Source organism: Octopus sinensis, linkage group LG5 (assembly GCF_006345805.1).
Source record: "Octopus sinensis linkage group LG5, ASM634580v1, whole genome shotgun sequence".
Classification (NCBI taxonomy): Eukaryota; Metazoa; Mollusca; class Cephalopoda; order Octopoda; family Octopodidae; genus Octopus; species Octopus sinensis.
The window spans coordinates 51,552,081-51,565,606 of record NC_043001.1 but is presented as its reverse complement, the minus strand read 5'-3'; the positions used below and the strand labels follow the sequence as shown (position 1 = coordinate 51,565,606).

The following is a 13,526-nucleotide window of genomic DNA, read 5'->3' as shown; positions in this document are numbered from 1 at the left end:
TATATGTATACATCTTTACATATGCATCTATACATATGCATGTATGCTTATATATCTATATATAGACATATATATTATATATATATATATATATATATATATAATATATATATATATTTTATAAAAAATGAAAAAAAGTTCGAAAATGCTGCTCTATTATATACAATTTTTAATTTTTATATATACATTATAACATGTTTCAGTTCCTGAAATGAACCTTATCAAAAAAAGTTATATATAAAAAAAAACACAGCTCATGCCGTCAAACACAAGAAATTCATTTACAATACACAACGGAGTCAGACATCTTAGAGTTCATGTATAGTTGATATATAGTTCATGTATAGTTGATATATAGTTTGAAGTATATGTTCAAAGTGTTCGATGCAGTGGCCCACGGTGGCGATACGTATCCAATACAAAAAACAGATCAAAGTGGTGGTGGAAGCGGGTCAATACAGAAGATTGATGTTTCCGAAAAAGAGCGAGGAATTCATTTTTACCTTAAGCAAATGTGATGACCATGGTGGATGTTCGCTGGGTTGGTTCTAGTGAGTTTTTGTGAAGTGCTCGGTTTTATAATGCCTGTTAGGTGGTCAATCCAGCGTAGCGTGACGTCATCAACGTTTTGACCGATCGTTTCGTTAGGTGGCTTTAGTCAAGTAGAACGGGACGTCATCATTATTTTGACCAATCGCTGCATTATAACTGTCTCTTGTTTGTTTCCTGTTTTGACCAGTCGCTTCGTTAGTCAAGTAGAACGGGACGTCATCATTATTTTGACCAATCGCTGCATTATAACTGCCTCTTGTTTGTTTCCTGTTTAGACCAGTCGCTTCGTTAGTCAAGCAGAACGGGACGTCATCCAGATTCTGCCCAATCACGACTTATAGCTACATTAGATCTGCCCCCTGTCTGTACTTGTTAGGTGACTAGTCAAGCAGAAAAGGACGTCATCAATATTCTGACTAATGACTGTCCCCTGTTTGTATCCTGTCCATTCTAGTAGAGCTAGACGTCATCAACTTGTTGACCAATCAGAATCGGGTCTGACCTTAGCTGTATCGTATGTATCAGGGTCAGATTTGCACGAAATAATTTTTTTCCCTTTTTTACTAAGGCATATTTCCGTCAGAGTGAGTGTCTGTTTGAAGTAGCGGCCGTGGTGGAATTTTGCTTCTCCTTTTCGGAGGACTTATCTTTGTTTAGTATTCCTGGCCCAGGGGTTGTTTAAACTTGGTCTAAATTTTTTTATGAAATATAGTTCTTTATTTTGGCGTTGTGTGAAGGTTTGCGTTGTCACTGAATTTATAGAGCGGGTTAGTTGTTAAATTTCGGATTTACATTTCCAGCACATCTATCTATGTGTCCGCTGACCGGTATTTTGCGGTAATCAGGGTTCTAATTTGTGATTTATGCACCGCCATCCTGTTACGTAAGCTATTTTTTGTATGGCCTATATACTGCCTATTGCAGCCTGCGCATGTTATTACGTAAATTAAGTTTCTGATGCGCAGGTGAAGTTTGTTCTAATGGTGAACTGGTGGCCTTGTTCCAGTATAAATTTTGATCCTTCTTTCAAGATGACACAGATTCCGCAGTTGGGCCTTCCACATTTTCTAACTGCTGGTTTTGTGGTTGATGTTGAGTGCAGTGTAGCTTGGTTAAAATCCTTTTCAAGGATTTTGGTTGCCGTTTACTTTTAATGATGGTGTGTGTTTCGAGGATCCGGTTCATCTTTGGGTCTCCTTTAGTAGGGCTGTGCTTGTAGTTATGGTGATGAAGGCCTCATTGTTGAGTGGGTGTGTGTAGAGATGTAGGGAAGGGTTTTTAATTGTTCTTTCTTTTTTGGTTTTGTTTGTCTCAGGTCTTCTATACTTAATTTAAGTACCCGTTGGATTGCACTGTCTATTAGGGGTGTGGATAGTTTCTATTTGTGAGTGTGGGGTTCTAAGTTCCTGGAGAGAGGTGTGTGTCGGGTGTTTGTGTCTGATATTATGGTGCAAATCTTCTATATATATATATATATAATATATATATATATATTATATATATATATATATATATATATACATAATATATATATATACGCGTGTGTGCGTGTGTGATAATATTTTCAGTATTAATAGTGACAGTATTAAACTGAAAGTATCATCTCACATTACAATTGAGATGTTATTGTTGCACTTTTGACACGTGACACTGAAATAGTGTAAGAGATGAGAGATTGCTCCGGGCTTGCATAATCAAGAAACTGAATAAATTGTTTTGGCTCATTACTCTGCATGGACGCTAATCAGGGCATGTGCAAATTTGAATGAAATCGGTGGGTAGTTCTCGAGTTTTAGTAATGCACACATTAAGACAGGCAGTCACACACCTTCTTATATATGTGTGTGTGTTTATGTGTATATGTATATATATATATATATATATATATATATATATATATATATATATATATATATATTACATATATGTTATAATGTATGTATATATAAGTATATAATAGTTATATATATATATATATATATATATATATACATATATATATATACACATATACATATATGTATATATATGTATGTATATATAAGTATATATATATATATTATATATATAATATATATATATATATATATATATATTATATATATATATATATACATACATACATACAGACCATAAATGCACACACATATCTATCTATATTGGTAAAAGGCTTCAAATCAAGGGATATGATTATTAAAGTGTGTGCGTGTGTCTGTGTCTGTGTGTCTGTCTATCTGTCTGTCTGTCTTATTTGAAGGTTTTCCCTTACATACATAAGTGCACCGGAATTAGATAAAGAAGAACTGTAAAACAATAATGATACTAGAATATATTATTGCAGTAAAAGTATCAATACAACTGTCCTGTTAACTACAGCAACGACAGTAGTAACGTATTAATGAGGGCTAACTCCATTGTGTACTGTAATACTTCAAACCCTTAAAGGACTGGATGGTCATGAATCGAGTGCTTTCTTAGATCATAGAATCTCTCAATGAGTTCAGACTTCGGGGTTGAACAACAGTAATACATATCAACAATAAACAACAACAGTAACTACTTAATATCAGCGTTAATAAACCACAGTGCCTCTACGTAGTTATTAACCCGCTAGAAATAGAAGTCAGATCTATAAAAGTAAAAGCAAAATTTATTGAAATAGAAATCAGATCAGTGGTTCTCGACCATTTTTTACCTATGGACTCCTTTAATTCTGGTGGGGATAGGGGAACCCACCAAAGCCATTCAATATCTAAAAGCTCCTATTATATTTTTATGATTAAATATTATTAGGAATTATATAAAAAATGTTTAAATATGCTGTGTATTATAGAAATATAACCGACTCATTACACAAAATATTAACAACAAAATATGTTATGTATCCCGTAGGACCATACGGACCCCAGTTGAGAACCCCACTGCGTTAGATGAAGCATATTAGATATTATATGTGTGATGTTCGGATGGAATGGTGAACTTTAATGAAAAATTTGCTCGATCAGAGGCAGCCAGAGGCTGCGCAAAACTACTTTAACGGCAAACATGAATGGAAATAATAGATATTTCGGTAACAGGTATCCGACAGAATATGTACCAGACTTTAAAAAAAATAAATAAAAGGTACTGGGATCGATTTGTTCGACTAAACCCTGCAAGGTGGTGTGCCCCAGCATGGCCGCAGTCCAGTTACTGAGACACATAACAAAATAAAAGATAAAATAGCAACAAAACATAATAAACATACCATTTGCAGAACTTTTTTCCCCCGTCGCTATTGTCATCATGCCTCACTAATTGTAATGTCATTCATACATTCATTTGTATATAAATAATACGCCTTTACATATACACTATCTATCTATCTATCTATCTATCTATCTATCTATATATCTATAGTATACATGCATAAGTTTACGTGCACATATATACACACACAGTATTCCCATAGTTGACAGCAACACCAGCAGCAGTATAACAATGCAAATAGCAGAATCAGCAGCAGCAGTGGTGGTAGTAGTAGTAGTATAGTAGTAGTAGTAGTAGTAGTAGTAGTAGTAGTAGTTGTAGTAGTAGTAGTAGTAGTAGTGGTGGTGATGGTGGTGGTGGTAGTAGTAGTAGTAGTAGTAGTGGTAGTAGTAGTAGTAGTAGTGGTGGTAGTAGTGGTAGTAGTAGTAGTGGTAGTAGTAGTGGTAGTAGTAGTAGTAGTAGTAGTAGTCTATACAAGTATTTATTTCTTTTGTAGTTGCCACTGAAGCGAATGATGTTTTAACGATATACCCATAGTAAACGTTGTACACACCACACACACACATACATATATATACACACACACACGCACATATATATATATACATATATTTATATATTATATATATATGTATGTATGTATATATGTATGTATGTATATATATATATATATAATATATATATATATATATATATATATATATATGTATATATATATATACAAATAGCATATATATATAAATGTGTGTGTGTGTGGTAGGTTCATTTTCTTTTTGTGCCTTGTAATTTAACGCACTCACCGGTAAAATTTCCTCTTGTTTCTTGTTTTCCTAAAATTTTCGTTGCGTCTTGCAAGTTTTTCAATAGTTTTGACTCTGTCCATTAGTTACACTACGTTCCTTTTTGTTTGTGCGCATGTGTGTAGGTCAATGTGTGTGTGTGTGTGTGTGTGTACCTATGCATGCATGTATGTATGTATGTATGTATGTATGTATGTATGTATGTATGTATGTATATATGTATGTATGTATGTATGTATGTATGTACGTATGTATGTATGTATGTGTGTGCATGTATATATGTGTGTGTATGCATATATATGTATGTATGTGTGTGCATCTGTATGTATTCTGCATATTCATGAGTTTGCGTGTCCGGTGTTTGTGTGTGTTTTATGTATGTGTGTGTGTGTGTGCATGTTTGTATATGTATGCACCACTGTCTCCTTGTGTGTGCGTGTCTGAGTGTGTGTGTGTGTGTGTGTGTGTGTGTGTGTGTGTGTGTGTGTGTGTTTTGCAAATATGTACCGTGTTCGTATGTATGGATGTGCATCTCCATATGTGCGGACACGTGTCTCCATATGTGTCCTTGTGTGAATATATGGTCATGTGTGTGTGTGTGTGTGTGTGCGTGTGTGTATGGTCATTTGTTTCAGTCTCCATCTGCGTATGTGTGCTTGTCTGTTCATATAACCTATGTACCTACCCGTCTGCATGCTGATCTGTTTATTTTCATATCCATACGCTTACATACATGTGCATATACACATATATACATACACCCCACGCACACATACATACATCTGTCTACATAACAGCCCACTAACTATTCTACTCTACCTGTGTAAACTGTAGGTATGGGGCTATAATATCTACTATGTATATTTCCTATTTAGTATTGGGGAAGTTTCAGTTATAAGTGCGTACTCTCGTATTTCTCTGAGTGTTGTGTTTTTTGTGTGCTCGGATAAGATGCGGATGTCAAGTTGACCCAGGTTGCCTCCATGTTCGTCTTTGGCATATTGGCAGAGTTTGGAGGACTATTTTTTTTTTTGTCGTCATATTGTCTCAGATGTTCATTTAGTCGTTCCGCAATGCTCCTAGATGTTTCCCATATGTATGTCATGTTCATGTCTTTACAAGCACCTTCTATGCATCTTATGCTGTAAACTACATTTCTAGTTCTACAGTTAATGCCAGGGCTAATCCTACATACCATGCAGTTATAATTGGTGCATATAGTATTCTCAAAAGAAATCATTCTCTAAGATGAATTTGAGTCCTTCTAAAATAAATTCCTTTTTGATGCGGTGTGGGAGTTCGTTGGAGTAATTATCCAGCCAGAATTGGATAGCTTCTATTCCTAGGTTGTGGAACACTACAATCAACAGAAAATTATGATCAATAAGAAATTTTAGGCGCGACACTAGCCAAATTTTAACATCTCTGGAGCCTATTTTCTTACCCCAACACCAACTTCCATTCAAACATTCACGTGACCCCTTTATAATGACCAATCAAAATTGTATTGACCATTGTCCACAAGAAATTTTAGGCGCGAAATCAAGCAAATCTTAAACAACTCTGGAGCCTCTTTTTTCACATATAAGAGACAGCAAACCCAACATAAAGTCAGATAAGAGAAAAAAATCTATCAGAAAGGAACTCTATCTCTCTTTAAAAAATATCTTTTGATAAGCATAACAAATGCGCAACCGGTAAAAAGAACTTTCACCTAATTAAATACACTCTCCCTTACTTAAATTATTTTGTCAGCATTTTCTTCATTTCCTTTATATATATATATATATATATATATATATACATAAAAAATAATATATATATATATATATAATATAATATATATATATAACATATACATAAAAAATAAATGCGCCCTTTTTAAAGCCTAGCCAGGTTCATGGGCCCAGTTTCCCGGTTTCTATGGCGCATGTGTTTCCCACTTGGACGGGACGCCAGTCCATCGCAGAGTTACTCATTTTTGGCAGCTGAGTGAACTGGAGCAACGTGAAGTGTTTTGCGCAAGAACACAACGCGTCGCCCGGTCCAGGAATCGAAACCACAGTCTTACGATCATGATGCTGATACCCTAACCACGACTCTACACACATATATACATACATATATATACATACTTACATTCATACATTTATATATACATATATATACATACATATACAGGCATATATATGCATACATACATATATATACATATGCATACATACATATGCATATATATATATATATATATATATATATATATATATATATATATATATATATACCAAGGCCTAATTCCCCATAGGAGTGTTTAACGACAACAAGACACACACCAGTCATTCCATTCATTTCCCAGCTGAAAGAGGTGAACCTCGTCCTATGCTCGGGTCAAGCCATAGAAAGCAACCCCCAAAATCAGCAGTGGGGCCCGACAGCATATGTTGGTTTACTCCTGCCGCATCATGCTGGTTCCGTACCCATTTGTGCAACATCAATTCTCTCATCCGTCCAGCAACTCTCTCCAAGCTTTCCTATCATTTATAAACTCTCGTTTCACACACTCCAACACCTTTCACTGCCAAAGCTTTCCTCACTCCATCCATCCACACAAACTGAGGTCTGCCTCTGGTTCTGCTGCCTACCCCTTCTGCCTTCATCACCCTCCTTACTATCCGCTTCTCATCCATCCTCTCCATGTAGCCAAACCACCTCAACATTCGTCTATCCATTCTGGTACATGGATTTTCCCTTATTCCCGCTCATCTTCACACTTCCTCATTCCTCATCCCATCCATCCGTGTCACAGCAACCATAGCCCTCACAAATTTCATCTCAAACATGTAGTCACCTCCTTTCTGCCTCTCTGAGACCTCACGACTCTGCACCATATAACATTGTCAACACAATCACGTCCTCATACACACCTGTTTTCGCTTTCATACTCAACTTTTTATCTATCAGCATACCTTTCACAACTCCAAGTATCTTATTCCCTTCTCTCACTATATCCCACTTCCTCAGCCATCACCCCCTATCCGCCGCCACATGCGATCCCAAATACTTGAAAACATCTCACCATTTATACTCACATTCATCCTACCAGCCATTCTATCTCTCGAACATCTCATCACCTTACTCTTAGCTAATTCACTTTCAGTTTCCTCCTTCACACGCTTCTAAACTACCACCAGCCTCCTCAGTTGCTCTTCTGAATCCGTCACCAGTGCTGTATCATCAGTCAACAACAACTGACATACCTGCCATTTCTCACCATTTTCCCCCACCATTTGAACTCCCATACTATACGTTCTAGCATTCACCTCTTTCACCACACCATCCATATATAAATTAAAACGCCGCGGAGACATCAAACAACCCTGTCTCAAGCACACCTTCATACCAAACCGCTCACTTGCTTCACCACTCACCGTAACGCACGCCCTACTTTCTCTATAGAAACTCTGTACAGCTCTCATCAATTTACCATATATTCCATACAACCGCAACACCTGCCACATTGCATCTCTGTCCACACAGTCATATGTCTTCTCCAGGTCCATAAAGGCCCTATATACATCCCTGTCTTTTGCCAAAACCTTCTCACACATCTGCTTTACAACGAATATCTGATCTGCACACGCCCTTCCATTCCTAAAACAGTATTGCTCCTCCCTTAGTACATTCTCTGTTTGGTTCCTCACCCTTACAATCAGAATTCTCCCATACAGTTTACCAACCACTTATACCCCTAAAAATTCCATGAATATGTACATATATATATTATATTTACGGGTATGTACTTGCATAGCAAGTGACCTGATCTGAGATCGTGTGCTGGAAAGAGAACAATTGCAGCGTGGAAGGTGTATATAAGCCATTTAAGAAACACACAAAAACTGTTAGATTCACTTGAACATTTAAATTTAATTTGTCAAAATATTTTCGTCGCACAGAATTTTGTTAGTGAGCAGGTCGCGGTTTCAAAGCGACGAAAATATTTTGACAAATTAAATTTAAATGTTAAAGTGAATCTAACGGTTTTTGTGTATTTGTTAAATGGTTCATAAACACTTTCCACGCTGCAATTGTTTATATTATATTTGTATATTATGAACACGTTGTCATAATGAATTATTTACAGTGTTTCAGTTGAAAATCTGATATTTGTACAATCTGTTATGAATAATATATAAATATGTGTGTGACAATGTTTTGACATTTCGTTTCCTTTACTGTCGTGAAAATGATTGCCAACTAATAAATAGGTTTGGCTTATTCCATACTAAGAGAAAAAAAAGCTACCAAAATGTTCGCGCAATCAAAAGCTGCTATTTATATAATGTTGTAACCTAAATCTGATATTTCAATATATTACAAACGAATATAGAACTCATGCGTTGTTTCTATCGAAAGCATTGGTGCATATCTATATAATACTTTGTACCATAGGTACAAGATCTGCAATTTTATGGAAGGGTTCTAGTTAAATGCATCGATCTCGATGGAATTACATCACAGAACGTAAAGCCGGAAGAAATATCCTGTATGCTAACAATTCTTGAAGCTCGCCGCTCTAACGTATATCTATATAATGGTCTCAGATTTTGGCAAAGGTCCAGTAGTTTTGTAGGGAGACAGAAGACGATTACATCGACCCTGGCATTTGACTTGTACTTATTTTATCCTAAAGGATGAAAAGCAAAGTCGACCACGGCAGAATTTGAGAGCATAACGTAAAACTCGAAAGAATGTTGCTAAGGATTTTGTCCGGCGTGCTAACTTTTCTGCCAGCACACCACCTTCGCATGTCTTATTTCATTGCTTATTGTTAACGCACAACATTATAAGTTTTCGCTAATTTCTGCTGTTTTACTAAGCTACGTCTTACAAAACAATAGTTAAAACTTATGCTCTGTAATATGGGCACAGTAAAGAGAAAATAAGCTACCGCAGTTCTGCAATAATAACATGGTTTCGACTAACAACCAAAATCTTCTCGCTTGGGAAAAATGTCAAATTCATATCCTCTTCAACATTTTATCTAATAATTAATGAGAAAGTAATCAATTTTGACACGTACCTCGCAGCTAAGTTTAATGGAGTTATTATTAAAAGATGCATACAATATGATGGAATCTCCCGTCGAAGACGACGTATGAGTGAATGAGCGTTCAATTTTTACTGAACAACCTACCCAAATGATTTGTTTATAGCGATCAACTGCATGTTCCGTACATTAGCTTACTCTTCCATCAAATTGACATAGCGTGTGCAAGTGCACAAGTGTTTCACACGTCCGATGTCGAAATAATCGCAGAGCATCATGAAATGGAGTGTTTCGTTCAAGAGTACTATGCAGCAGCTGGTCCGGGAATCGAAGCCTTGATCTAAAAAACGTGAGTGCGACACCCTAACTACAAGGTCACGCGCCTTCACATCTCGAATAAACAGCTACTAGATATTCTTTTATTTGTTTCAGTAATTTGACCTCAGCCATGCTGGAGCACCGCCTTGAAGAGTCTTAGTCAAACAAGTCGATCCCAGGACTTTTTCTTAAAAGCTTAGCTCTTATTCTATCGGCATCTTTTACCAAACAGCTACGTTATGGGGCCGTAAACATATCAATACTTTGTTGCCAAGTGGTAATGAGGACACACACACACACACACACACACACACACACACACAACACACACACACACACACATATATATATATATATATACACATGTAAATATACGGCGGATTTCTTTCAGTTTCCGTCTACCAAATCCACTCACAAGGCTTTGGTCGACCCGAGGCTATAGTAGAAGACACTTGCTCAAGATACCACGCAATGGGACAGAATCTGGAACCATAAGGTTGGAAGCAAGCTTCTTTATTTCATAAATTAGCCATAAAGGCTTTACACAGAGAAGCTGCGGGCTGGACAAGACATTAATGAGATGAGATGAATGATGAACAAGATGATATTAATAGGGGATGGCAGAGGACACCCGCCGATCCCTACTTCTCTAAAACATTGTTCTTTTTTTTCTTTTAAACAGTAAAAATTACGAAAACGAGTTAATGAGCATCACATCTTGTTTCCAAACTGAGGCGCTGAGCCTCTTACAAACAATAACACTTATCCTTCCTCGCCGACCAGGCCATATGTCTCCTGCAGGCAATCCTGCAGTTCCTGGTCGGGGCCCCAGAAGGAGAACCTATAAAGATCCTTCGGGAAGGAGTCCATTACCCTGAACATCTCAACTTCCGTTATGATCTCTGCAGTCACCCAGGGTCTTCAATCCAGGGCAAGGTCAATTCCCTCCAGACCACTATCTTCCTTAAGCAGGTCTGAATTGCCCCTCCTCTGTGGAAGAAGAGGACAAAATCACCCTTCATCGCTCCTAGAAGGGTCACAGTTACCTCCATCGGTGGCACAATTCCCACTGGTGAGGCTTCGGAACACGCCGGTAGTGTATTAACTACCGGCACTGTACCGTTTTTCTTTTTTACAACTTCCACAGTCGGTGGCACAAATTCCACCGACGAGTCCTCAGGACATGCCGGCAGTGCACCATCAACCGCGGGCAATGTCTCGTTCTTCTTTCTCCTTCGTTTTTCCCTTGTGCAACGGGAGAGTGTGGTACCTCCACTTTATCCGACAGCCTTATGGTCCTCAGGTGGGCAACCATTGTTGCCCACCTTTCACTTTTTTCCCTTTTTCGAGGAGGTCTCCACCTCCCCAACTGCCTCCATCTCTCCCTCCAATGGGAGAGCGGGGAGCGCGACTTTTAATAACTGCTCCAGGACTTTACCTTGGTCCTGGGGACAGTTCTTTTTAATGTGGCCTGGTTCCGGTCACAGGTGACACTTGGGGGCGTCCCTCAATAATAAGTTTCGAGAAATCCGGCAATACCAGATTTTTGGCTGACTGGGTCCACAAGGTCAAAACCGCTTTCGATCCTACCCAATCAGCCGCAGGCAATATTTTTACATTGATGAGCTTGGCTCCGCTGCCACCCAGACCCCAGTGGATAGTATCCTCTACTCACTCGGGTTCTATTCCGCGTGGCAAGCTACAGAGCCCAAACACTCGTCAACTTCCTCACACAATACGTGGGAAGAAACAAAATCTCTCTGCCTTCCAAGGGCTGGCTTGCAAATTTGCGAGCCTCCTTAGTAAGAAAAACTATTCACTCCACCTCCTCGACTGCTTCCATCTCTCCCTCCAATGAGAGAGCGGGAGCGCGACTTTTAATAACTGCTCCAGGACTTTACCTTGGTCCTGGGAACAGATCTTGTTAATGTGAACTGGTTCCAGTCACAGGTGAAACTTGGGGGGCGTCCCTCAATAATCACTGGATACCTAGAACCGGCCATTTTCAAGAAATCCGGCAATACCAGATTTTTGGCTGACTGGGTCCACAGGGTCAAAACCGCTTTCGACCCTACCCAATCAGCCGCAGGAAAAATTATTACATTCAGAATCTTGGATCCTCTGCCACCCAGACCCCGGTGGATAGTATCCCCTACCCGCTCGGGTTCTATTCCGCGTGGCCAGCTATAGAGCCAAGCCCTCGTCAACTTCCTCCCATAATACCTGGGAAGAAACAAAATCTCTCTGCCCTCCAAGGGCCTGCTCGCAAATTTGCGAACCTCCCCGAGGGCATCAAACAGCAACCACACCGTTGCATATTTGACCCCACTGGATATCAATTTACTAGTTGGCAGATACTCTGCCAGCTCCCTTTCGATGACATTCTTTTCAAATAGGGTGATGTTGTCGAGCGACTTGGAGTAGGTTCTTAACACCATAGTCCTCTCTTTGAAGTCTTTCAACCACTGCAAAACATTGTTCTTGTTCTTTGCCATGTTGTTTTTAAAATAAAATGTCCAAAACTAGTTCACGATAAAATTTTTTAAAAAAAGCGAAGAAAAAGAATGAAATCAAAAGAAAGTCTCAACAAAAGGATGGAAGAAAAAAGAAAACATCTTAATAAAAGAAAGTCATAAACAAAAGATACAAGAAGAAAAGAAAACAGACTACAGTTAAAAAAAAACACAGCAAGCAAAAAAATTTGCTGGCCACTAAGTAATTCTGGCCTACTTTGTAATCCAATTTGAACCCGAACGCCACAACTTGGAACACAGCTTCCACAAAAATTGGTAAAAGTTGTTATATCTTCATTGAATTCTCACAATTTTTGAAAAACATTATTCACTAAAAGTGAACAAATTTTGGAAGTGAGATATGTGCCCAAACAACAATTCTCACAAGTGAGAAAATATGTTCACTCCACCTCCTCGACTGCCTCCATCTCTCCCTCTAATGGGGGAGCGGGGAGCGCTACTTTTATTAACTGCTCTATGATCTTACATTGGCCCTGGGGACAGTTCTTTTTAATGTGGCCCGGTTCCAGGCACAGGTGACACTTGGGGGGAGGGGCGTCCCTCAACAGTCACTGGATACCTAGAACCGGCCATTCTCAAAAAATCTGGAAATACTAGATTTTTGGCTGATCGGGTCCATAGGGTCAAAACCGCTTTCCGCTGCCACCCAGACCCCGGCGGATAGTATCTTCTATCCACTCAGGATCTATTCCGGGTGGCAAACCACAGGCCCAAGCCCTCGTCAATTTCCTCACGCAATACGTGGGAAGAAACAAAATCTCTCTGCCTTCCAAGGGCTGGCTTGCAAATTTGCGAGCCTCCTTAGTAAGAAAAACTATTCACTCCACCTCCTCGACTGCCTCCATCTCTCCCTCCAATGGGAGAGCGGGGAGCGCGAGTTTTAATAACTGCTCCAGGACTTTATCTTGGTCCTGGGAACAGATCTTTTTAATGTGAACTGGTTCCAGTCACAGGTGACACTTGGGGGGGGGGCGTCCCTTAATAATCACTGGATACCTAGAACCGGCCATTTTCAAGAAATCCGGC

General features: G+C 38.7%; 1 protein-coding gene across 3 annotated transcripts in view; it reads right to left on the bottom strand.

The window, feature by feature from the left end:
* The window catches only part of LOC115212411 (beta-1,3-galactosyl-O-glycosyl-glycoprotein beta-1,6-N-acetylglucosaminyltransferase), a 127,072-nt gene that overhangs the window by 68,977 nt on the left and 44,569 nt on the right, over positions 1–13,526 (bottom strand). The window contains exon 1 of one of the 3 annotated variants that reach the window (XM_029781316.2): positions 3,800–3,896. The exons of the other annotated variants lie outside the window; for them this stretch is intronic. Within the exon in view, the coding sequence (XP_029637176.1) occupies positions 3,800–3,839 (40 nt within the window). The 5' untranslated portion in view covers positions 3,840–3,896. Of the gene's footprint in view, positions 1–3,799; positions 3,897–13,526 lie in introns of those variants that run through there. 3 annotated transcript variants of the gene reach the window in all.